At 47.3% G+C, this 26,308-nt stretch overlaps 1 protein-coding gene across 1 annotated transcript in view; it reads right to left on the reverse strand.

Annotated features, from left to right (window-relative positions):
• Positions 1–25,529, reverse strand: part of RNPEPL1 (arginyl aminopeptidase like 1) — a 41,278-nt gene extending 15,749 nt beyond the window's left edge. Inside the window, exons 1-7 of the mRNA XM_063131820.1 lie at positions 25,200–25,529; positions 24,330–24,518; positions 11,437–11,577; positions 9,136–9,287; positions 7,470–7,586; positions 5,424–5,659; positions 2,392–2,505 (exon numbers count right to left, since the gene is read on the reverse strand). Coding sequence (XP_062987890.1) covers positions 2,392–2,505; positions 5,424–5,659; positions 7,470–7,586; positions 9,136–9,287; positions 11,437–11,577; positions 24,330–24,518; positions 25,200–25,526 — 1,276 coding nt within the window. The 5' untranslated portion in view covers positions 25,527–25,529. The remainder of the gene's footprint in view (positions 1–2,391; positions 2,506–5,423; positions 5,660–7,469; positions 7,587–9,135; positions 9,288–11,436; positions 11,578–24,329; positions 24,519–25,199) is intronic.
• Positions 25,530–26,308: the final 779 nt, after the last annotated feature.

Consider the following 26,308-nt stretch of genomic DNA (forward strand, 5'->3'; position numbering starts at 1 on the left):
GCTCCTCCTTGCACGGGGAAAAAAAACCCTCTTTAAGTCTGATTTTTTTAAAACTCGGAATCGCTGCTCTCTCCTGCTGTGTGCAGGAGAAGCAGAGCCATTATTATATTATATTATATTTATCATACTTATACCCCGCTCCTCAGCCAAAAAAGGCTCTCGGAGCGGCTTACACTTAGCAAAAAAGACAGTCCCTGCCCTCAGGCTTACAATCTAATAAAGACATGACACACAAGGAAAAGGAGTCAAGGAGGGAGGGAGGAGAGAGAGAGAGAGAGAGAGAGAGAGAGAGAGAGAGAGAGAGTCCAGCAGGAGCAGGCCCCGATGTTACTTCTGCCTGCTCCTGTCCCCTCGGTCCTTCTTCTTCCCCACAGGGCCAAGATGGCAGTTTGCCCTGTGGGGGGGGGAAGAGTCCAGCAGGAGCAGGCCCCGATGTTTCCTCGGCCTGCTCCTGTCCCCTCGGTCCTTCTTCTTCCCCACAGGGCCAAGATGGCAGTTTGCCCTGTTGGGGGGGGGGGGAAGAGTCCAGCAGGAGCAGGCCCCGATGTTACTTCTGCCTGAACAGCGGACTCAACTTGAGCTCGTTGTGTCCTTCCTCTTTTGAAAAGAGGAAGCAACTGAGGAATGAAAACACGAAGGAAGGGAGCGTGTTAACCCCCAGTGCGATGGAGCTTATAGTTTTCTTCCCACTCAAATGATTGGTTTTTATGGCTTACTTACACAGCACAGTCCGTGTACCTAGTGCTCTATAAAGTTTCATAAGCAAAACAGGCCCCTGACACCCAGGAGCTTACAATCTAGAATAGACAAAGGGGAAGATAATGGAAGGAGGGATGAACATTGAACACTGAGCGAGTGCAGCTACACGTTCTTTAACATGAATACAGTTGGGGATGAAGATCAATGGACTCAGCTGGTGGGGTTTAAAAGGGCGGAGAGAGCCCCGCTGCTCTAATCTTCAACAGAAAAATTGGGTAACAGCTGAGGAATCTCACGTGTGCAGGACAACTTGGGGTTCCCATCTTTCCATCTGGCTCCTTACAAGTCCTCCTAAGGCCCCTCTTAAGAAGCTGAAAGAAGCTTCAGAAAAAGGAGGTGCCCCCCCCTCTGCCCCTCCAGGCTTCAGCCGTAGAAGCAGCTTCCTCTTTGGAGATGCTCATAACAGATCTCACTGGTGATGAGGGAAGGAAACGTGGTGCTTATTAGGTCTGCGGGAGTGAGGAGAAATTGATGGACTGGCTGGTCGATCTGCCTCCTGCCTCATCTCTGACAATTGGGCCCGACACAGAGTTTGGGAGTGAGCTTCTTTGGCAGAATTAGGCAGCCCACAGGATTTATTTATTTATTTTATTACATTTATATCCCACTTTTTTTTCCTCCAAGGAACCCAAGGCGGCGCACAAAACCTTCCTCCTCTCCATTTTATCCTCACAACAACAACCCTGTGAGGTAGGTTGGGCTGAGAGTCTGTGACTGGCCCAAAGTCACCCAGTGAGCTTCCATGGCTGAGTGGAGACTAGAACTCGGATCTTCCGACTCCCAGTCCAACACCTTAGTCACTATACCACACAGGCTGGGATTGGCGTGCTTTAGGCAAACTTGGGGGATTTGTCCTCTGGACAACTGAGCATAGAAGGGCTGGATGTCCCTCTACTTATTTCATCAAGTAATCTACAGGTTAAGCCCGACCAAAGTTCCTGGGATTCTCACAGTGCAATCCTAGGCACATGTATTATTTATTATTTATTTATTTATTTATTTAAAACATTTATATCCCACACTATATCAATAAGATCTCAGGGCGGCGTACAGATAAAAGCATACAGTATAAAACAATAAATATACACAGCTAATAACAAATTAAACCCTAAACCAAGTTAAAACGAGATATATAATTTAAAAGCAGTATTCAGAAGTACGTCCCACTGAATTCAATGAGGCTTCCTTCCAGGTAAGGGGCGGTTACGTGCTACTGCTGGAAAAGGAGCAGAGTCAAAGAATTGTAAAGAAGGAGGTTCCCTGCATGCGGAAGATATGAGAGGGGAGAGACGGCTGAGCTGAAATTCTGTTCATTTCTGTTCATTGTTAACACAAGCTCATCGCCTGCTCCTAGTTTACAGTGACATTTTGAAGACAAGCAGCTTTCAATATGCTGCCAACCTTTCATGGCTGGTCTCCCTTTCAAACGTTACATTACTGACAAATTCAATCAGCTGGTGGGGCAGGAGTAATTTGTAGCAAAAATCACAGCCCCTCACAAGTTTTTAATGTGCAGCCAAAGCACATTACACAGCTACAAAGCTACACATTACACAGCCGGCTCCCGACTGTCTCCCTGACTTGTTTAATGAAAGCTGACATCCAACCTGCTCATCTCAACTCCAGACATACCTGGCTCCAGCTTCACCTGAAGCTTGCTGACAGGGTTATCCTCTCCAAGGAGTTTCATTTGTCTGTGGAGGGCATCAAGGCGGAAGGCAGTCTCCAAGCAGGTGAAGGCAGCACCTGTCCCCCAAAAATGTATGTATTTAGACTTGTGGTCTGCAACCAAAAATTCGGCTTGGTATTTTAAATCTTCAGCCTCCCTTGCCATCACAGGTCCTAGCCATGCACACCCCTCTGCTTATTTTCTCTCTGATCATCCTGCCCTCTCGGGCTCCTACCCTGCTCTCCGTCTATACGACAACGGGATTGTTCTTCATTAAATATAAACCCGAATTTTCGTTGTTTCGAATCTAGCTAAAGAGCATTACACTACAGCAGCAACACCGATTTACTTCCTGATTATTATTTTTTTGTGAGTTATAAATGTGCACATGCGCCTTATCGCATATACGATGCTATGGAGGAGAGAGGAGCAAAGTTATAAATTTTATATGTGGAGCTCCGCAGATTCATATAATAGACAAACCGGGAGCGGGGGTGGGTGGGAATGAGGCAGCAGACGGAAAGGAACGAGGCTACAGAGAGAGGAACGAGGCAGCAGAACACGTCTCCTTCCTCTGGCTGCCCATTTCCCCCTCTTTGTTTCTGTGAACTGCCCAGAGAGCTTCTGCTATTGGGCGGTATAGAAATGCAATAAATAACAGAATAAAAAATAAAAAAATGTTTTAAGTAGCTTTCTCTGTGCTCTGCAAAATCAGAAAATTCAAACTAAAACCAGAGCGAAGAACAGAGGCAGCTGATTGGTGGGAAATCAGCCAATCACGTTGTCCTACCCTCAAAGCACCGCCCACACGTCAAAATGCGATTTAACTCCCCCAAAGACACATAACCATAACATGGTGCAAACTCAGATGTGAGTTAAAAGTCACGGTAAATCATGAATGCAAAGATGTGCATATCACGTAAAAAACCCTGCGCTACTGCGAATGGACAGCTGCATCACATGTCCTAAAATGCGAATATGTGCATTTAAGTCGGGGTAAACAAGCCGTATAGACAAGCCCCTGGCCTTCTCTTTTGGTCTTCTTTCCTCTGGACCACTCCCTTTTCCAACCCCCATTTCATTGGCATTGCAGCCCAACCCATTTAGGAGGCATCAAGTTGGGAAAGGCTGGTTCACACCTTATGGCCACCACTAGAAGGCCACTTTGAAATCACTCAATGTAGCTGCCATCGTCACCTGGTGAGCCGTTCAGTATATCACACATACTGGGAGATTTCCTCTCTTTTTGTGTGTCAGTTAATCAAGACTCCGGCTGCCACCCACAGCTCACTTACTCCAGAGTAGTCTTATTGAAGGGAGAAAGCAGCAGCCAGGCACCTCTCCACCGTGCCTGGGTCCAGCTCCAGCTCAGAGCCCCCTCCCTCCTGCTACCAACTGTCTCTGCAGAGGCCACCAGTGAGGGAGGAAGCAGCAGCCAGGCACCTCTCCACCGTGCCTGGGTCCAGCTCCAGCTGAGAGCCCCCTCCCTCCTGCTACCAACTGTCTCTGCAGAGGCCACCAGTGAGGGAGGAAGCAGCAGCCAGGCACCTCTCCACCGTGCCTGGGTCCAGCTCCAGCTGAGAGCCCCCTCCTCCTGCTGTCAACTGTAACTGCTGAACTTTCCAACTAAGATTGTAGTGCCTGAATTTGCTTTCCTTTCCCCCCTCCTCCTCCTCCCTCCCAATCCCCTTTCCTTTTGTGTCATGTCTTTTAGATTGTAAGCCTGTAGGCAGGGACTGTCAAGAAATACTTTTGTAAGCCGCCATGAGAGCCTTTTTTGGCTGAATGGCGGCATAAAAATCCTTAAATAAATAAATAAATAATAAATTGATGTTAAGTGATTGCAGTTTCAGTGATCTACAATGACCCTGTTCAGATGACATACTAAGGCACGGTGGTTAAGCATTCTGAGCTAAAAGTTTTGGCTTAGCGTGTCATATGAAGCATGACTTAGCATGTTGCGTGAACCATTCTTAATCATGGTGGTTACATAACTACGGTTTAAACATGCTCACTAACCCTTTGTTGCATAAACATTAGTGGCCTAACCATGGCTTAGCGTGTTGTCTGAACAGGCCCACTGTTATTTTGAAGTAACTCGTCTTGTTTGCCCTTTCTGAGGTTTAAGGTGAGCAGCATGGATGGACAACCCAGAAAGGGGCATTTGGTTGTGAGTGTGAATGTATGGATGGGGAAAATATATTCCTTGATGCTACAGTTGTGTGTGTGCCTGTTTTCATTGCTAAGTATCATATGCTTAAAAAAAAAAAACACTAACAAAGAAATTGTTAAGACTTTAAGGCTCTTTGTTGATTTGCTACAACAGATTAACATGACTGCTATAAATAGCCAGCTAAAATGAAACAATGAAGATATAGGAAAAAAGACACTTTTCTTTAAAAGGGGAACTGTTCCAGATTAGCTGTGCGTACTTCTTCTTGCTATTAGAATAGTTCTTAAGTGGCCCTGATATTCTCCTTAGTTACAGTTAACTAGAATTACACCTAAGGCAGGATCTAAAACCCACTTCATATCACAGTTTCAGATCTTTGGATAAACGAGAACCCTCCTATTAACAATGGCTAACATTGATATACTGGCAAAATGCATTACTGACACTGGGGAAGGGTGGAAGGGTGAAATTAGCTCCCAGCTGGGGAGTGGTTGCAGAAAAGGAGCATACGGTCCCAAGGCCTGCTTCCAATCCATTCAGAAGAGTTAAATGGGAGCCAACGTTACGTCTGCATTGGCCTTAGGAGTACAGCCTATCAAGACTACCGCTGCTAGACACTGTATTTGGTCCTGTATCTGCAGTAGAACTGCAGCTATGCAGTGATCCAGAGCCCCTGCTCACGGTGCCAGGCACAACCCGGGTTGAGGTCACAGTGGATTTTGCCTACTGAAACAGGTTCTCTCTTCAGATTAAGCAAATGAGTTCTCCAGTGTCCTAGAAGCACCGCCCACCCTGGAAGCACTGCCCACCCAAAGAGCCTACCGTAAGTCTCAGTGGTGATCCGTCGCTGAGCGTAAGTAGCCAGCCCCTCGCTCAGCCACATCTCTTCCCACGTGGCATTGGTGACTGCGTTGCCAAACCAGCTGTGGGCCACCTCGTGGATGACGTCGATGATGAGGAACTCCTCGCTCTCCAGGATGGAAGAGATGATGAAGGTCAGGCATGGATTCTCCATGGCAACAATGGGGAATGAGGGAGGGAGGAAAACTATGTCGTACCTGGAAAGGGCAGGAGGAAGAAAGAACCCAGATAACTCTCAGGACCTTGGAGGCATAATTCTCAAAGCAAACTCTCTTCAAGAGGCAGCTGGACAACCATCTGTCAGGGATGCTTTAGGGTGGATTCCTGCATTGAGCAGGGGGTTGGAATCGATGGCCTTGTAGGCCCCTTCCAACTCTGCTATTCTATGATTCTATGATTCTATGAAACGGCAATGCATACGAGGTGGTCAGGGAAGAGGAGGGCTCCTTCCTGACACCTGAGGCCAACCAGGAAGTAGAAGAGTTGAAAGAGGCCTGAAAGACCATTGAGTCCAACTCCCTGTTCAATGCAGGAATCCACCCTAAAGCATCCCTGACAGAGGACTGTCCAGCTGCATCTTGAAGGCCTCTAGGGTAGGAGAGCCCACGACCTCCCTAGGAAATTGGTTCCATCGTTGTACTGCTCTAACAATCAGGAAGTTTTTCCTGATGTTCAGACGGAATCTGGCTTCCTGTAACTTGAGCCCCTTATTCTGTGTCCTGCACTCTGGGATTATCGAGAAGAGATCCTGGCCCTCCTCTGTGTGACAACCTTTTAAGTATTTGAAGAGTGCTATCATGTCTCCCCTCAGTCTTCTCTTCTCAAGGCTAAACATGCCCAGTTCTTTCAGTCTCTCTTCATAGGGCTTTGTTTCCAGACCCCTGATCATCCTCGTTGCCCTCCTCTGAACAAGCTCCAGCTTGTCTGCATCCTTCTTGAATTGTGGAGCCCAGAACTGGACGCAATACTCTAGATGAAGTCTAACCAGTGCTGAATAGAGGGGAACCAGTACCTTGCACGATTTGGAAGCTATATTTATTTATTTATTTCATTTCTAAACCGCCCAATAGCCGAAGCTTTCTGTGTGCTTCACTTCTATTAATGCAGCCCAAAATAGCATTTGCTTTTTTTGCAGCCACATCACACTGTTGTCTCATATTCAGCTTGTGATCTACAACAATTCCAAGATCCTTCTCGTTTGTAGTATTGCTGAGCCACGTATCAGCAATACTACAAATGAGAGGGATCTTGGAATTGTTGCAGATCACAAGCTGAATGTTCTTTGATGTTCTTTGAGCTCCTCTTAACTGAAATAAGGTAAATATACCCGCTTTGAATCTATTTCTTCCTCTTCTTCCAAAAACCACTCTAGAGAGCCAGTGTGGCATAGTAATTAAGAGTGCTGGACTGGGACTCAGGAGATCCGTGTTCAAGTCCCCACCCAGCCATGAAGCTCCCTGGGTGACTTTGGATAGTCACCGACTGTCGGCCTAACCTACCTCACAGCGTTATTATGAGGATAAACTGGAGATGAGGAAGATCACGTAAGCCACCTTAAGTTCATTGTAGGGGAAAAAGGAAAGGTAAAACTATAATAAATAAATCTGTCCGTTCTGCCCCTCCTATGGACCACCCTGCGGAAACCCCTGCTGCATAAAGCCTGCCACCCAAGCCCTGCCTCGCCATTTCCCTTCCACCCTCCCATTTCCTTATCTGGCGAACTCTAATTCTCTGCCTCCCTCTTTCTGCAGTCTAGCGCTAGGAGCTTGGTATACTAATCTAACCTTCTTCTTTGTTTAAACATATACAGTAAAAGTTGCGTTATTTCTTTGTAATCTTTTTCAGTGAGCTAATTTCCCCATTCTGTTGGGAGTACAGTGCATAGTCTACGCTCCACGGCTCTCCCCCAAAATCCCTATTTTTCCATGTTTGTCGGGCACACATTTACACATCCGGGTTCGCGCACAAGGGTGAATGAGGAGATTCGGTTACAGCATCCAAACTTACCTGCCCCATATATAGGGGCCGTAGAGACTCTCTGCAGCACTGAGCCAGCCCTCAACCCTGCCCGAAAGTTTGCTGATAGCTGTTGACAGCAGGCATGGCTCAGCCCACACTTTGCTCCTGTTGTAAGGAATACAATAGTCAATCAAACGATGTCATGCTGAGTCCAGCATGAACATCATCATCATCATCATCTGCATTTGTATACCACCAGTAGGGTGACCATATGAAAAGGAGGACAAGGTTCCTGTATCTTTTAACAGTTGCATAGAAAAGGGAATTTCAGCAGGTGTCATTTGTATATATGGAGAACCTGGTGAAATTCCCTCTTCATCACAACAGTTAAAGGTGCAGGAGCTATACTAGAGTGTGTACCAAGAGCAAGGAAAGGTGAAGTCCTTAACAAACCACCATGTAACACTAAACAAAAAGTAAAGGATATATATATATATATATATATATATATATATATATAGTAGAACAATAGTATTTAATGTACAAGAATAAAGTTAAGATTAACAATAGCATTGCATTAAAAGTGCAATAGCATATTGCACAAAAACAAATGTTTAGCAGAAACAATGGTTTCTATAAATGGTTATAGACCTGGTGGTTTATCTAAAGACCACGACCTAGGCGGTTTGAAAAGGCTGAGGCCCTGCATTATTTTCAAATGGGAGTGGCACCCTCTACCACATATCTGTGGGAATTGTAAAGTCAGCCCAATTAAATCTCCAGCAAGCATACAGCAGCCCGCATTGGCCACTGACAAAGACTTCATGTTGAAACGCAGTTGGCCTTTTTATTGTACGTTGTTTCTGCTATACCAGAGTGTCCAGATTTACAAGAGGCCAGGGCACCTCAGCTTTAACTGTTGTGATGAAGAAGAAATTTCACCAGGTTCCCCATATATACAAATGGCACCTGCTGAAATTCCCTTTTCAATACAACTGTTAAAGATACAGGAGCCCTGTCCTCCTTTTCATATGGTCACCCTAATATTATCCAATAGCTGGAGCTCTCTGGGCAGTTCACATAAGATAAAAACACTTAAAAACAATATACAAGATTAAAAACCACAAAAACAAGCAAAATACACATACGTTTAAAACCATTATAACAACTTTAAAAACAATGAGCCAAAAAAACAGACCCACGGTCATTACATATTGCTAAATGCCTGGGAGAAGAGAAAAGTCTTGACCTGGCGCCAAAAAGATGACAATGTCAGCGCCAAGTGGGTCTCATCAGGGAGATTGTTCCACAGTTGGGGGGCCACCACAGAGAAGGCCCTCTCTCTGGTCGCCACCCTCCGAGCTTCCCTCGGAGTAGGCACCCGGAGGAGGACCTTAAATGTTGAACGTAGTGTTCGGGTAGATCCCTAATATGAAATTTTGTATGTTCCAAAAGAAATCTGCACATAATCTCAATTTCTAAGAAAAGCTTCTGGTACGTGCTGATTAGGCATGTCACACATTTCCCAGAATATATAGTTGCAAGGGCTGTGTGAGAAATCTCCTGCAGCACAACCAGTCAGTAGTGTGGACGTTGTGCAGGCCAGATCTACAAGCTCACAGTTTCACATCTTAGCAGGATCAAATTTTTCTGACCCATCTTTCTTAAGCCTTGTCTCACTTGCACCCAGCTAAATTGGTCAAAGGTGGCTTACCTAGGACCAACGTCTGCAGGTACAAGGTCCCCTGCCACCAATGCCACCAGATAAGCAGGAATGGGGTACTCCATGTAGAACTGGTATACACCTTCTTGTTCTTCATAGGTACTTTGGGTAGCACTCATCAATACCTGCATACCTGTAGGAGCCTGGAAAAGAACATGGAAAAGCTGTCAGGGCTCTTCCATGGGCTGAAGAGACTGATTAAACAACATCCAATATGTATCGTCTGCACAATAAATAAATAAATCTGCACCCTGGCAATCCAAACATGGTTTTGCAAAACCCTAAATTCTGCACTGTACATAAATTATCCAAATTAAGCAGATCTGTATAATTTCTCTTTCTTTGCGAAACTTGGTCTGGTTTTGCTCGTCATGGACAGGTCAGAAGATCAGCACAGGGTGCTAAAGCCCAATGTCTGGAAAACATATCCTAACATCTCTCTGGCACCCGTGACTTTAGCAAGAATCACCCCTAAAGTGAACTCCAGCGACAGAAAGAAATCACTGAGGTAGCCAGGCAGATCTGTCTGGAAAGGGCGCAAGGTGGATGGGCATACAAAGAGAGACAAGAGTCTCAGGATGCTATAAACGAATTCATGGGGGGGGGGGAACCTCAAAGGGCATGCAAGAGGCAAAGGGCACACTAACAAGAGAAAAATGCTCCCTGACCTCGATTGGGATGATATATGGTGTACGGCAGTTTCCTATGGACATCTTGTGCTAGCATTCTTAAAAACCAATCTGATCCACTCAGACCCTTACATTCTTAAGCAAGAGTCCATACTCCTGAGCACTTAAGACAGTTTAGCTATTCTTTAGTTGTAAAGAGATCCGGAATGTGCACTCTTGCTTTATAAATTTTAAACCCATCCATTGGCCACAGGGATTCTAATAATAATAATAAAAGAAAATTATTATTATTATTATTATTATTATTATTATTATTATTATTATTATTATTTGTATCCCGCGTTTTGCCCAATGCTGGGCCTCAAGGCGGCCTTACAAAGTTTAAAACATACATTGGGAGAAGAAGAAAAAACATAGTTTAAAATACACAACAAAATTATAAGACATTAACATAGATGGAGGGCCAGATTATTCTCCAAAGGCCTGCTGGAACAAAAAAGTTTTAGCCTGCTTCCGAAAGCCCATCAAGGAGGGAGCCAGCCTAGCTTCCCCGGGAAGAGAGTTCCAGAGCACTGGAGCAGCCACCGAGAAGGCCCTCTCCCATGTTCCCACCAAGCGCGCCTGTGAAGATGGTGGGACTGAAAGAAGGGCTTCTCCAGAAGATCTCAAAGCACGGGCAGGCTCATCAGGGAGAATACGTTCTTTCAAAGAACGTACTATTGCAAAGCCATGCAATAGTAATGTCAGCTCAAGAGGCATAAGGGACAGCAGCAAGTGAAATCCCAAATGGGCGATAATTGCTAAGTCCACCTTCTGAAGACAAAAAAAACCTGAGTTTAAAGAGGGGGAGAGGGTGTTAGAGGCTGCACATGATCTGGGGATAGAGTGCTACGACGACAGACCCTGCAGCTAAGGGGGCCAGTTGTGAGCCAAATTCCTCCTTTAGCACCCTCTACCTCAGAATTATCAGTTTAATATAAGGGAAGGCACCAATTCCTTTCCAAGTGGCTCGGTTCAGATGGGGCCCGAAATTTCACACAACGCAGCAACTGGAATGGCAGCTTCTTCGCTACTATGGCCTATTATATGCCTTTGTTTGCGTGCATGCATGCATGTAGAGAGAGAGACTATAGTGTAATATACTATAGATACTACGCTCTACTATATCGAGCTAGAAAAAGCGCTGAAACTGGCAAACAAAATGATCAAGGGGCTGAACCAAGCCCTATGAGGAAAGCTTACAAAGTTTGGGGTTTTTTAGTTTAAAAATGGTGAGTAATTTGGGGGGGGGGCATGATAGATAGATAGATATGAAATCATATGGTGTGGAGAAAGTGGACAGAACCCACAGTCATTCCACGAAGCCACCAATCCGGATGGTTTGTTTAGGGGCTTAGGCAAATTCGTGGTGGATAAGACTATCAATCATGTCAGGATGATATAGTCATGATGGCTATATGCTACCTCCAGCCACAGAGGTAATATCACGCCTCTCCATACTCGCTTCTGGGAACACAAGTGAGAGTTTGTTTTGCACTCAAGTCCTGTTTGTGGGCTTCCTGAAGGTTCCTCGATCGCCACCGTGGGAAAAGAATGATCTGATTTGATGCGGTACGGTTCTTCTTACGCTCAGAAAACAACAATGATGTTCCCGGCTCCCTACCTTGACAATGGCGGAGTAGGTGCATTTCACAGCCGGCGTGTCGAAGCAGGGAAAGAAGGAGCGGTTGCACACGGAATGGCCTTGGGTGAAGACAAATGGCTTGGAGTTACCATACGTCAGCTCTGGATCTAGCCACCAGATCTGATGGAATAACAAGAAGGAATGCATGTGAAGAAGTGACCGAAATAAAAACAAAACCAGCAAGGAAGCAGTGATTGTCAAACTATATGTATATTTTAATAAGTTAGATAAACACTCATAAGAGAAGAGAGACTTAGGCCGTTTCTACACCTGCCTTTTCCCCCAGGATCGTCCCTGTGCATCCAAATGATGCACAGGGTATCCTGGGAGCAGTAAGGGAAGATCCCTCCATTTTCCTGGGACAACCCTTAGGTGTAGAAAGGGCCAGAGGCAGGCAGGCAGGTAGGCAAAGAAACCATTGCATCTCTGTTCCTGGATAAGATGGACTGTCTTCTCCTCTTCCAGCGCCACCACTGCCACACACAACCATGCAAGACCAAGAGCCCAGTGAGAAAGAACCAGGAGATGGAGGGAGGGAGGGTGGCATCCCTCCCCATGGAATTTTCTGCCCGGAAGAAATATACCAGCCTCCATCCCTGAACATCTTTTGCAAGCAAATTACAGCATCTTTTAGTGTGGGTGTGTTGCTGCAGCTAGTTTTCAACACTGCTTTGTTTTCAACAAGTATTTTGATTCTGTTTTATCACTTCAGTTATTTTACTGAAAAGAGACAATAAGCTTTATAAATGAAAACAAACATTCACTGGTTACCAAAAAGAGAAAGCGTGGGTCCTGCAGCCCCGACTTTGATCCGCACCCTTATCATACATGTGTTGTATTCCTGGAAATAAAGCTTTCCTTTTACTTTCTTCCTGGTGCTCTGCTCCTGCTGTGATTTGGCAAATCAGAATCATCCCCCCCCCTCTATGCTTGATTTTGTAGTGAATAAATACTTCTCTCTGTAGAAGTAGATAAATCCTTGTCCATATAACTAAGTGTTCTTGTCAGCAGCAACCAGGGAAAACTGTTCTCCCCTTGCCAAGTGCTTCACAGTTGGGATCCGCTGCACTGGACTTACCTGCAGCCACCATCACAATGGGTACGTTTGGACATCACTTTAGTCCACAGAGTGGGAATAGTCCACTCCACAAATTACTATTTGCATTCCGCACTTGGGCGACACGGAAGTAGTGCTCCGTGGAGTAGAGTATGCACATTCCGCTGAGTAGTTGTCTCACCCCACTCCTCACCGAATGGCGGCGCTGGTTCGTGCTTACCTTATCGGGGCGCCACCAGTCCGTGGGGAGGGGCGTAGGGGGAGGATGCGCCGGAGCTGTTGCTGGAGGCAGCACATGAATCCCACCTGTCGAATGGGGATGGGAGGTGCAGGAATCTGTCCTGCTTGTCATAGCTGCAGGACAGATCCTTGCGCGCCTGCCCCGATTCTCCCATGCTTTAACGTTACATGTCCAGCTTCGCCCCCCCGCCCTGCGATCCATTTGGGGATCAGCTTGAAGGGATAGGAGGAGCTCCTTCTATCCCCTCAAGCTGATCTCCAGATGGGTTATGGGGCGGAGGCAAGGGACATGCACGTCCCTGGGAACACGTGGGGCCCCTGATTGGCGGTGCCCCACCCAGGGATGGCATGCCCCCATCCCTGAAAGCGTTTGGGGAGCCCCAGATCACTCCGCCCAACTAAGGGACAGCATAGTCAATGGCTGCCCAAACGCTTCCAGGGACAGGATTATTTCCCATGCCGATAGAGCCCTACTGAGCAAGAGTGGCAGGGTTTTCTGTCTCTCTTGCCTCGTGACTCTGTAAACACGGGATATAATCCATGGAGCCCATGACACGATAAGCAACAGTTGTGTAGATAAATAACTCTGCACATCATGTGTTATCTCCCTTGGTTATTTCTGGAAAATAACTAACCATGGCATGTTTTTTTCCCTGACGGATGACACGTTAGTCAACAGGGGGCCTATTTAAGCAACTGTTGCTTAAACAGTCCACCATTGACTAATGTGATGTCCAAACTGACCCATGACCCAATATGTAAAAATGCCTTTAGAAACGTAATTAAAATGCAATGCCAAAAACAGCAGAAACAGGGCTTATGTATATGTCCACTCATAAAAGCGTGAATCCAAATGGGCATTTACAATGTGTTAACTAGGGATAACCAGATTTTGTGAAATCCAAGCCATGTGTATTTCGGGATCGTGCAATATCATTCATTCCAGCATCCATTCACAGACGGATCTGAAGTTCATTTTCCATCATGCGGAAGGATAGGCAAATCATTCCATTAAAAAGTTTGTAACGATTACATAATTTATGTTAGTACGTAACATCTAGCGCAGCCTTCCTCAACCTGGGGCGCTCCAGATGTGTTGGACTGCATCTCCCAGAATGCCCCAGCCAGCTGGCTGGGGCATTCTGGGAGTTGTAGTCCAACACATCTGGAGCGCCCCAGGTTGAGGAAGACTGATCTAGCGTATCATCCCCCATTCCATTCGATTTCTCAATGAGCATTTTATTGTGCCACTGGGATTTTTACAGGGAATCCAGACAACACGGTCTTCCACTTCTAACCTTCCTGTGCTTTTACTACCACTTCTTTTTGTGTGCATGGTCCTTTTCTTCTCATAAAAAAAAAAAAAAATCTGTTAAGGAGGAAAAGACAGGACGACCCTGTTCAGATAACACGCTTAGCCACAGTGGTCAAGCATTTTGAGCTGAACATTATTGCTTAGCATGTCATGTGAACCATGACTCAAGAGTGTTGTGTGAACCATCCTTAACCATGGTGGCTACATAACCATGGTTTAAACACGCCCACTACCCATTTGCTACAAAAGGGTTAGTGGCTAACCATGGTTTAGCCCAATGTCTTTTGACTGGTAGTATGCCTAGTCATCTCTCTGGGAGCACCCTCCAGTCACCCATATTGTCCTGGCAAATAGCGAAGAGAATTGCATTACGCTCCTACGCCTGATCGGGAGAAATCCAGGGAAATAGTAAGAGTTCTCTCACTCAGCAGCACAGCACAGGTCAGCAGCTTATCAAGGGGTTACACGCACACCCTGATAGTATCATCACATTTAGTAAAGTGACTGTGAGATGCTTAGTAAAATGACCTTCACTGTGCGATGCAATGATGCCACACCGCAATCTTGTCAAGGCCATTACCATTCCGCTTCACTCCCCCAGCCTTTGGGCAGCTGCAGCATGTACCTTTAGTCAACTCTTGCATGGTCAGAAACAAATTACATTTCACATGCTTTTTTTCTGATTCAATGATTAATCTTGTGCTGGAAGGCGTAACTCAGGAATCATCCCAGGCAAGGTCACTCAGGCTCTATACACAGACACCCCTGCACTACGCCAATCCTCTCCTTTTGGCCCTCTACCCTAGTTGTGTGTTTGGACAGTTGTGGCATCAGCAGTCAGTTGACCGATCATCTCTCTGCGCCCCCTCTCTATTTGCGGTTTTAAAATTCCAAGCTCAAAACAGCACATGGGTCATACTACAGAAGTGAAACGTGCCCATCCCTCGATGGTCATCTCGCTAGATCAAAACGTATTCTTTCATTTTTCAAGCCATGCAGCCATGGACTTGGACTTTTCCAGTAAAGGCTCTGTAGGCTTTACTAAGAATCCCAGCTCTGCACCAGAAAGCACAACAAGAAATGAAACATGCAGAAGAAATGTGTCCCTCTCTCACTTGGAAGAACGGAAGGGAGGAGTGCACAGAACCCAAGGCAAATTAATCCAGAGCTGCGTCAACATGTCTAACGAAATGGCACAGAGGTCTCCAGCTGTCTTGACCACGGGCAGCTTTCCAAGATGCTACACAGAGAAAAGGACGTTCCCACTGCCTCTTTTTATAGCCTGGTGGACAAGTATGGCTTGTTCCATTGTCCAGAAAAGAACACAACAGCAAAGATAAGAGATTTAGTACAAAATTACTGAAGGGATTTCAAAAAACAAATAAAGCAGAAACAAAACAGCAGTGACAACGAATACTTTGCCCTCTACTGGATTAGCACCGGGGGGGGGGGGCAAGGGGGGGCACGCAAGATTGGAGAAAAATAGCCAACGTATGGACGCATCTTTCTAAAGCACTGCAAGATCTACCCTATTTTCCCAGCTTCATCTACCTCACAAGGTCATTGTGAGAAAAGAATGAAAAGGTCTCCAGCAGAGGAATCTCAGATCGGAGATTTATTTAATTATTTATTATTGCATTTATATCCCGCCTTTTTTCCTCCAAGGAACCCAAGGCAGTGTACAAAATCCTCCTCCTCTCCATTTTTATCCTCCCTACAACAATCCTGCGAGGTAGGCTAGGTTGAGAGTCTGCGACTGGCCCAAAGTCACCCAGTGGCTTTCCATGGCCGAGTGGGGACTAGAACCCGGATCTCCCGACTACACCACACTGGAGATAGCCACTACCCAAAGGGATCCCTCCAGGGGACAGGACTTGTGTTAACATCTGTCAGGCTTTCAGCTTTTCCGCTTTAAACAAGACAAATAGAACCTTTTTTTTTAAAAAAAAAAAAAAAACCTTCAATTCTCAGAATCTTTGGGCTCTAGATGCTATGAGATGCCTGGTTGGCAGTTATGGTCAGATTGTAGCAAAGACTATTTTCAGAGCCGCTGGTTATGAGCTGGTCACAGCCTTTAATTAAAACCCAATGATATATGGAAGAAAAAGCAAGAACTGAGACGATGATTGGATTTGGACGACACGATAGCCAGCGGTGGTTTAAATAGTCAACCACTGCTGTATTCGTTGACTAGCCAACGATGGTTTAAAATAAATAGTCAACCATGATAGCCAATGGTGGTTTAAATAGTCAACAGTTGACTATTGTCTGGTGAGCCATTTCCACACCACGGTTGGTTATTTGCCTGAAATAACCAACGCAAATAACCAACGGTGTGCAGAGTTGACTATTTGCACAACCGTTGGTTATCGTGTCGTGTGGCGACGTCCGTTGACGTCACATGCCTACAGACTCAACCGTGGAGTTGACAATCAACGCACGGTTGACTATTGTGTTGTCCGAACGTGCCCATATACCACAGGTCGAGCAGCCTTTCCCAACCCAGTGCCCTCCAGATGTTTTACAACTCCCACCAGTTCCAAGCAGCATGGGTAATGGTCAGGAATTATGGGAGTCGTAGTCCAAAACATCTAGAGGGCACGCAGTTGAGAAAGGCTAGCTCAAAGGGTAAGATAGCTGCACAGGTATTTGGCAATCCGTCACATCCGATCTGTATTACAAATGCATATCAATTTAATGTCATCATTTTAAAGTCAATTTAATGTCATAGTGACATCCAAAGAATCCTGGCAGCTGTACTTTGGTGAGGGTGCTGAAAATTCTGTGCTAGAGATTATTTAAACTCCCCTCACGTAACTGCAGCACCCAAGATTACCTGACAAGAGGAGCGATGCCCAGCCCTGTGGTGTAGCTATGCCCCAGTTCCGAGCTCCTACGTTTTTAGAGACCTATGCCTCCCATAAGGTCACCACCTCTTTTTTCTGACAGATGCTTTATGCTTTAACACCTGTGTAGCCTTACTGTCTGTATAATGGGTCAAAAGCAAAGGGGTGTCCAATCGTGAATCTCCCCTTCCTGCCCTGTGCAGGGGGAAAAAACAAAGGGGGAAAAACTCAGCAGTGTCAAAATCTCAACGCCTTTCAGAAGTGCAAGACCCTAGCTAAAACGGATTGCAGAGAAACCGGCCAGGTGGGGGTCAAACATATTTTAATGTGGTGACATGTCATGCCAAGTAATTGTATTTTTAGGCGTGCAAACTGTTATCTTTCCCAAGCAAGCCAGATGGAATGAATTTATAAGCCTAATAAAATGAAGCAATACTGAATACTGAAGTAAATCCTTCATGGAAAACTACCATCTCATAACAACAGTCCATTCCTATGCCCGGCTACACCCAAGTTTCTAACCAAACACATTAAATATTCTTCCTCTAGTCCTGTTCAAGCCTGATGCCGGAGGAGGAGGAGGAAACTACAACGAATGTACAGGTCACAGGGGGCCACACACAGAGCATAGGGAGGTCTGAAGGGAGCTTCTACACATGTTCACTTAAACGTGAGCAGAGGCTTCTGTGCTTTATCAGGGTTCGTCAAGCACATGCAGGAGTTCCCTTCAGATCTTCCTACTCAAAATGGCCAACATTCTGAGGTGGGGTGCACACACAGGGATGTGGGGGGCAAGACCAGCAAGTGGCCCCCTCGTCCCCTCCACACTGCAATTACATTTCAGCCACAGTCCATGAACACGACTCCTGTTTATCCTTGCTTCCACCTCCCCGTGCCGTTTTGTTGTTTCCTGCGTGGAATTTCAGATTGTAAGTTCCTTGGGGCAGCCCCCTCTTGCATTCCGTAACGCACCATGCAAATGGATGACACTCTGTGGCCCCATTCAGAAGACACCTTAAACCATGGCTTTAACCATGATGGTTAAGCCAGAAAGCCAGACTGTGTTCAGAAGACACCTTAAACCATGGCTTTAACCACAGTGAAAAAGCCTTATTCACTGTGGTTAAAGCCATGGTTTAAGGTGTCTTCTGAACACAGCCCTGCTTTCTTGCTTAACCATCATGGTTAAAGCCATGGTTTAAGGTGTCTTCTGAACACAGCCCTGCTTTCTTGCTTAACCATCATGGTTAAAACCATGGTTTAAGGTGTCTTCTGAACACAGCCCTGCTTTCTTGCTTAACCATCATGGTTAAAACCATGGTTTAAGGTGTCTTCTGAATGGGCCAATAAAAAAGAGAGATAGACTCTAGTGTTGAAAAGTAGAAAAAACTGTTTGTTTGTTTTTAAAAAAAACATATTTTTAAACAGTAGAGACATTTGGACAAAGAGATTAAAAACTTTTCTACTTTTCAACACTAGAGTCTATCTCTCTTTTTTATTGGTTCCACATAGTGTTTCTCCCTCATTATTTTGACGTCTTCTGAATGGGGCCATTAAATAATAGTCAAATAATGCCTTGATGTTGAAGATGAGGTTTATTGCAACAAAATAGTCTCTTCTTTGGGCTTCAAGGATAGGATAACTTCAATCTATCATTCCATCTGAAGCAAATTGCTCCAGGCACTGAATTGAGCCAATACTGAATATAATTACTGCTGAGGAACAAGAACGCTTCCGTTCATCCAAAACACCTTCTGAAAATCAGGGAAAATTGGGGAGAGATAGGCAGGTACAGGAATTATTGGCAAAAGAGCACTGAACTATGTTGTACCAAAAGCTTGCAGGGAGAAAAGGTAGCAGAATGTAGCAGGGAACCAAACTGAAAAGGAAGTTTAACGCCACAAGGTTTAGAAAAAAGGTAAAGTATAAAAAGCAGTACTTTCTTATCCGATTTATAATCTGGTAACTTCCATACGCTCAAAAAATCAAAACAACATCAAACAAAACTTGCCACGTGTTTCAAGGAAGCTTATAAATAGAAGGTGATGATGACCATAGCTAGACCTCAGGTTTATCCCTGGATCGTCCAGGGGTCAAACCTGTTCACCTAGGTGACACACAGGGGATCCAGTGCTCAGGCAGGGGCGAACCCTGGATGATCCCAGGATAAACCTTAGGTCTAGCTGTGGCCTCTGTCTCTATCATCTGCCAATCAAAGTAAACTGGCTGGACATCAGGAAAAACTTCCTGACTGTTAGAGCAGTGCGACAGTGGAATCAGTTACCTAGGGAGGTTGTGGGCTCTCCCACACTAGAGGCCTTCAAGAGGCAGCTGGACAACCATCTGTCAGGGATGCTTTAGGGTGGATTCCTGCATTGAGCAGGGGGTTGGACTCGATGGCCTTGTAGGCCCCTTCCAACTCTGCTATTCTATGATTCTATGATTCTAAACTGCCCCAGAACCTATTATGGCTAACAATATCTGATAGACCTCTTGTTCATCATTTTGTCTGATTATTTCATTATTTAACGAAAGCATTTTTAAACCACCCTTCAACTAATCATGTCGAACTCAAATACAATAAAATAAACAAACTACACAATGAAATTTCAGAGGCATATAAATTACAAGAGCAGAGTAGAACACATAATTGAAGTTAAAATACCTGGGCAAATAAAAAAGGTAAGGTCTGGTGTCAATGCCAGTGATACTTCTGGAGGCGGGGGCGGGATTATTCCACAAACCTGGTGCCAACACAGAAAAGGCACTCTCCCTTGTGGACTGTAACAAGGGAACGTAGAGAAGGGAGCCTCAACTGAAGATCTTATTGCATGAGAGGATGGTATGGGAGGAGGTGCTTCTTCAGTGTTTAAGTCCCAAACCACTTAGGCCTTTAAAAGTACGCACCAGCACCTTGAATCAGCCTGGAAGCAAGTATGCAGCCAATGCAGCTCCTTCAAAACAGGTGCAATATGAGTCCACCTGGCCACACCAGTTAGAATTCTGAGAGCTGCATTCTCTACTGCTTGAAGCTTCCAAGGGCAGCCCTATCTATAATGCATTGCAGCAGGTTTCCCCAACCTGGGGTCCTTCAAATATTTTGGGGCTACAATTCCCAGCATTCCTGACAATTGGCTATGCTGGCTGGAGCTGATGGGAGTTGAAGTCCAAAAAACAGGGTTCCCTGCTCCCCCTGATTTCCCTCCGCCCGCCCGCGATCTCCGATCCCCCCATCCCCCTGGCTCCGGTTTCCCCCCCATCCCCCCCTGGCTCCAGTTTCCTGCCCCCCCCCCGATGTCCCCTGGCCTCTGTTTCCCGCCCCCCGATGTCCCCACCTTAGCCCTGATGGCCGCAGCGTTCCTGTGCAGCACTGCGGCCCATCCGGCGCCTTTCCAGGCTACTCGGGAGTAACTGCGGTAGCCGGGAAAAGCAGCAGAACGGGCTACACGCCCACGGTCTCGAGCTCAGCCTGAGACTGCGGGAAAAACCAGGCCAAAAGTGGTGCAGGTTACCCTGGGCCCAGGGAGGTTTGACCCCTGCCTGAGCCCGGGATCCCCTGTGCGTCATCTGGACGCACAGGGACGAGCCCAGGCCTCGCACCGGGCTAACCTGCCATCTAGCAAGGCCCAAAGAGCCTCAAACATTGTAACCTCTCTCTGAAGGGGAGGTAGTCCAGCCTCCTGAACATTTCGGTTGCTCTTTTCCGCACCTTTTCCAGCTGTACAATTCCAAGTAGGGCCACATCTCAGATTTGTATAAAGAAATCCAAGGGCAAAACTCAATTTTGGAAAAAGCTCGGGGGTGTGTGTGTGTGCATTTGTAGTGGGCGAGGTCAAAGGCAAAAGGGGTGGGGCCAAAATACCCCAAATGCCAGCGTATTTTAGCTTAAAGCTGTTACTACTAAGCCCAAGGAGAGACATCTCAACTTTTTAGATTGGAGAAAAAAACTGCCCAAGAGCCAGGAAGCCACAAAACAAGCGTGAGTGGGGAAAGGGGCGTGGCCTTCTGAGGAATCCCAGAGGGCCAGATTGGGGCACCAAGAGAGCCTGACCGACCACTAGGCCTAAGGTTCCTCTCTCTTTTGGTGTGTGCGTGTGTGTTTTATTTTTTGTTCTCCCTCTAATGATCACCAGCATGGAATTTGCCTTTTTCACAGCAGCTGCACGCTGGATTGAAGTTTTCATTGACCAGTGACGCACATCACTGTCCCAGTTCACACGTAATCCATGGTTTGTTGTTGGGTTATTTCTCTGGCTTGTTGGGGAAAAGACAAGCCTAAGACCTTGGTTCACACATCACCCTAAGCAAACTAAAGGTCTATAGTCTATTTAGCTATTCCTGTTTGCAGCAGGAGTGATCAGGCAGTATTTTTGAGCACACTGCTCTGGAGAAACCATGTCTTAGTGTGATGTGAGAAACCTCCCACTGAGCACTCTACTACAACACCAAGATCTCATTTCTGCTTAGTCACTGCCAGCCCAGACCTCATCAGTGTACATGTGAGGTTAGGATATTCTGCCTGAATGTATACTTGCTTTCACTGTCTTACATTTATTACTGTTTTTCTCCAGTCACCTGGTTTGTAGAGATGCATTCAGAGCTCTTCACAATCCGTTTTGCTCTTCATCATCCTGAATAGTTCAGTGTTATCCAGAAACTTAAACGACTCACTGCTCAGCCCTAACTACTGATCATTTGTGAACAAGTTAAAGCCCCACCAATCCTTGGATACCCAATTCTTTACATTTCTCTAAGATGTGCTGGGCTTGACGAATCCAAGGCTGGAGTTAAAATCGCAGGAAAAAACATTAACAATCTCAGATATGCAGATGACACCACTTTGATGGCTGAAAGTGAGGAGGAGCTGAGGAGCCTTATGACAAAGGTGAAAGAAGAAAGTGCAAAAGCTGGGTTGCAGTTAAACCTCAAAAAAACCAAGATTATGGCAACCAGCTTGATTGATAACTGGCAAATAGAGGGAGAAAATGTGGAGGCAGTGACAGACTTTGTATTTCTGGGCGCAAAGATTACTGCAGACGCTGACTGCAGCCAGGAAATCAGAAGACGTTTACTTCTTGGGAGGAGAGCAATGACAAATCTTGATCAAATAGTTAAGAGCAGAGACACCACACTGACAACAAAGGTCCGCATAGTTAAAACAATGGTATTCCCCGTAGTAACCTATGGCTGCAAGAGCTGGACCGTAAGGAAAGCTGAGCGAAGGAAGAGAGATGCTTTTGAACTGTGGTGTTGGAGGAAAATTCTGAGAGTGCCGTGGACTGCAAGAAGATCAAACCAGTCCATACTCCAGGAAATAAAGCCAGACTGCTCACTTGAGGGAATGGTATTAAAGGCAAAACTGAAGTACTTTGGCCACATAATGAGAAGACAGGATACCCTGGAGAAGAGGCTGATGCTAGGGAAAGTGGAGGCAAAAGGAAGAGGGGCCGACCAAGGGCAAGATGGAGGGATGATATTCTGGAGGTGACAGACTTGACCTTGGGGGAGCTGGGGGTGGCGACGGCCGACAGAAAGCTCTGGCATGGGCTGGTCCATGAAGTCACGAAGAGTCGGAAGCGACTGAACGAATAAACAACCAAAAAAAAAACTGTTAATTTACTCCTGTTCTCTGCTTCCTTTTCTTTTATCCATTTCTGATCCATGAAAGGACTGGTCCTCTTATCCCAGGACAGATAAGTTTATGCAGGAGCTTTTGCAGAGAGCCTTTTGTCAAAAGTTTTTTGAAAGTCCAAGCACACAGTGTTTGTCGGATCACCCCATGCATATGCATGCTGGCACTCTCAAAGAACTCTAAAAACTTAATGAAGGAGGCTTTACCTTTCCAGAAGTCATCTCGATTCTTTTTCACTAAGATCTGTTCTTGGTTTAACATCTGTTTACAAGAAACAGTTGTTAAACCAATTGCCCTGCAACTGTATGGAACCTTTTTTTAAATCCCCAAATCCTTTTTAATGGCATTATTTGGCTGCCTTCTAGTCCTTTGGTATGGAAGCCAATTTTAGGGGCAAGTTACATATTTTTGTTACAAGATCAGTAATTTTGCATTTCTTTAAGAACTGTCAAAAGGATGCCATCCAGATCCAGTTACTTGTTCTGAATAAATCCTAAAATTTCACCTCTTGCCACCACTACTTCTTGCAGTCCCTAAGATTCCTTCCATGAAAAAGTATTTTCAAGCATAGGTATGTGCTGTACATTTTCTTCAGTGAAGACAAATGCAAAGAATTTGTTCACCTTTTGTCAAATCCCCATACTCTTCTTCAGTGCAGCTTTAACTTCCCATCTAATGGTCCAACCACTACCCTGGCATCCCTTATTATTATCAGTTTACATTTATTTTGCCAGAGTGTGTTTTTTTTTCCTTCCCTTAATTTGGACAAGACTTTGTGAACTATCCATAGCAGGAGGACTGCTTTAGAGGGACCTTCCATTTTCTGAAGGAAGTTTTCTTGTCTTTTATCCCTTCCTTGACTCTGCCCATTAACCACGCTGGCATCCCCTTAGGCTTGGTGGTACCTTTACTCAGCTGTGGTACATATTGGCTGAGTTTGTTTATTTATTCATTTATTTACTTTATTACATTTTTATACCACTCAATAGCCTCAGCTCTCTGGGCAGTTCACAATTAAAACATGCAATGGTGACCCATGGTGCTTTTAAACCCTGTTTTACTGTAAGCCAGTCTGCTACTTCATGCAGCTCAAGTGCTCCTATTTGGCTCCTCCTACCAACGAGAGTATTTAAACCAGCCAAGGACACTCCTTCCCTGGCTTGGTTAGTGTTATCATAGAATCATAGAATAGCAGAGTTGGAAGGGGCCTACAAGGCCATCGAGTCCAACCCCCTGCTCAATGCAGGAATCCACCCTAAAGCATCCCTGACAGAGGGTTGTCCAGCTGCCTCTTGAAGGCCTCTAGTGTGGGAGAGCCCACCACCTCCCTAGGGAACTGATTCCATTGTCGTACTGCTCTAACAGTCAGGAAGTTTTTCCTGATGTCCAGCTGGAATCTGGCTTCCTTTAACTTGAGCCCGTTATTCCGTGTCCTGCACTCTGGGAGGATCAAGAAGAGATCTCGATATGTCCGAACCAACCAGCCAGAGTTGTAACAAAAACAAACTGTGGGCTACAACTCTGTCTTGTCGGTAGACAAGCCAGGATTCTGGGTTCGGATGTCACGCTAACAAAATCAAAGATTGCCTAGCATACTGGCTTGCTGATGTTTAACCCATGTTATTAAAGAAACCTGGGTTACCGTTTCGTGTGAACCAAGCCATTCTAGCTGAGCTTCCATTACTGACATTCTTATTATAAATCACTCTTTGAACATCCCCCACCACCCTCAATGCAATCTTTGGGGTTACAACAGCCAAGGTTCACCAAAGGGATACTTACGGCTGGCGCATCAACTGTGGTATAGCGAATGATGATCTGGAAAGGCTGGTGAGGTTCCAGAGAAGACGGTAAGGAGATGGTGAGAGCCGAGCCGTAATCTGTAAAGGGGTCCACTCTGAAGAAAAGCGGGCAAGGGGAGGCGGAGGCCGGAGCACGCTCTGGAAAGGTGGGCACGGGTGGAGGGGGCACCTCGGGAGCAAGAGGAACGTCGGAGAAGGAATAGGCCAAGTGGTGAACAGGGCTAGCTGGGGCGGCGAGGGGGGAGTGGGGGTTGGCCGCACACATTGGGGCGCTCTTGGGGTCCGGAGAGGGGTCATCGTCCTGAGAACCAGAGCCTGGCAAGCGGGCCAAAGTGCCGTCGGCGGCCACCAGCACGGCGGACGAGCAGCCACCGTGGCGGCGGTGGTGGGCAGCAGGGGTGACAGTGGGGCAGTGGCCGTGGAGGCCTGCCAGGGCGCTGAAGGGGCAGTGGGTGGCCAGCTCGGGGTCCGGGGGCGCCAGGCAGCCTGAGCCTAGCGCCGAAAGTGCGCTGGGGGTGCTGAGGGGGCAGTGAGGGTGGGGGTCGGAGAGGGGCGTGGGCGAAGGGCAGCCTGTCAGGGCTGGGGGGCAGTGGGGCGAAGGGCAGCGGGGCGGGGGCGCCGACCAGGGCCGGGCGGGGGGCGGGTCGGCTTTCTCCGGCCCTGACAGGGATGGGGAAGAAGAGGAGGAGGAGGAGGAAGAGGAGGAGAAGGCCGAAGCGGGGTCCAGCGCGGGGCACCTTTGGGCGCCATCCTCGACGTCGCCTCGGCCGTGACCCTGAGGGCTCGTCCTGCCGCTTCCCCCTGAGGAGAAGGAGGAGGCGGCGGAGGCGGCAGGGGCAGCTGCTGCTGCTGCGGAGGAGGAGGAGGAGGAGAAGACGAAGCCGCAGCGCTTCTCCCCGGCCGAGGAAGGTCGGAAGTCGACCGAGGCGACTCGCAAGGCCGGGTGCGTGTCGAGCACCAGGGCGCGGCGGCGGCTGTGGGGCTGGTGACCCTCCGTGCCGCCGCCGCCGCCGCCGCCACCGGCCACCACCTGCCGGGCGCAAAGCTCCAGCACCAAGCAGCCGGCCAAGGCCCGGGCTTCAGGCCGCAGATCCAGCCCCAGGCGGAGGTGGCGGAGGCGGAAGAGCGACGAGCTGGAGGCCGAAGCCACGTCCGCGGGGGTCTCGGGGCCCGCCATGGAGGCCGCCGCCGCCGCCGAGCGGGGCGGGGGAGGAAGGAGAGGGCGAGGAGCGCGCGGAGGAGGAGGAGGAGGAGGGGTGGGTCGGTGGGCAGAGGCTATGTGAAATCCATGGGCGGGCAAAGGAGGCCCCGGCGCGGCGGATGATTCACGGAGGCGGCTCGAGCAGGCCACTCAGCAGCGCCAGGAAGAGGCCCGGCCCGGATCAGCCCAGCCCAGCCCAGCCCAGCCCAACGCCGGGGCCTGCCTGCTTGGGTGCCTTGCGGGGCTGCGTGGGCCGCTGGGTGGCGCCAGAGAGAAGCAGGCAGCCGCCCAGAGCGAGAAAGCAGCCCGTAGCGGCCGCCAGGGGGCGCTCCAGCGCCGGGCTTGGCTTGGCAGAAACAGCGCTTTCCAGACTGGGGGAAAGGATCCGGATTGGGCTCGTGTCGCCTGCGCTTGGTGCCTTCGCTCCCTTTCGCTCCTTTTCCGCAGTCTCCTCTCTCTTCATGCTTGTTATGTCCCGTGGTATAGTTAGGTCTCAGAAGAAGCCCGGTTTGTGTGTGGGGGGGGGGGGGGTGTCCCCCTAATAAACCTTATTTAAGGCGACCCTATGAAAAGGAAGACAGGGCTCTTGTATCTTTAACAGTTGTATTTAAAAGGAAATTTCAGCAGGTGTCATTTGTATATATGGGGAACCTGGTGAAATTCCCTCTTCATCACAACAGTTAAAGCTGCAGGAGCCCTGCCCTCTTTTAAATTTGGTCACTCTAGTATAGCTCCTGCAGCTTTAACTGTGGTGATGA

This window comes from Elgaria multicarinata, chromosome 8 (assembly GCF_023053635.1).
Source record: "Elgaria multicarinata webbii isolate HBS135686 ecotype San Diego chromosome 8, rElgMul1.1.pri, whole genome shotgun sequence".
Classification (NCBI taxonomy): Eukaryota; Metazoa; Chordata; class Lepidosauria; order Squamata; family Anguidae; genus Elgaria; species Elgaria multicarinata.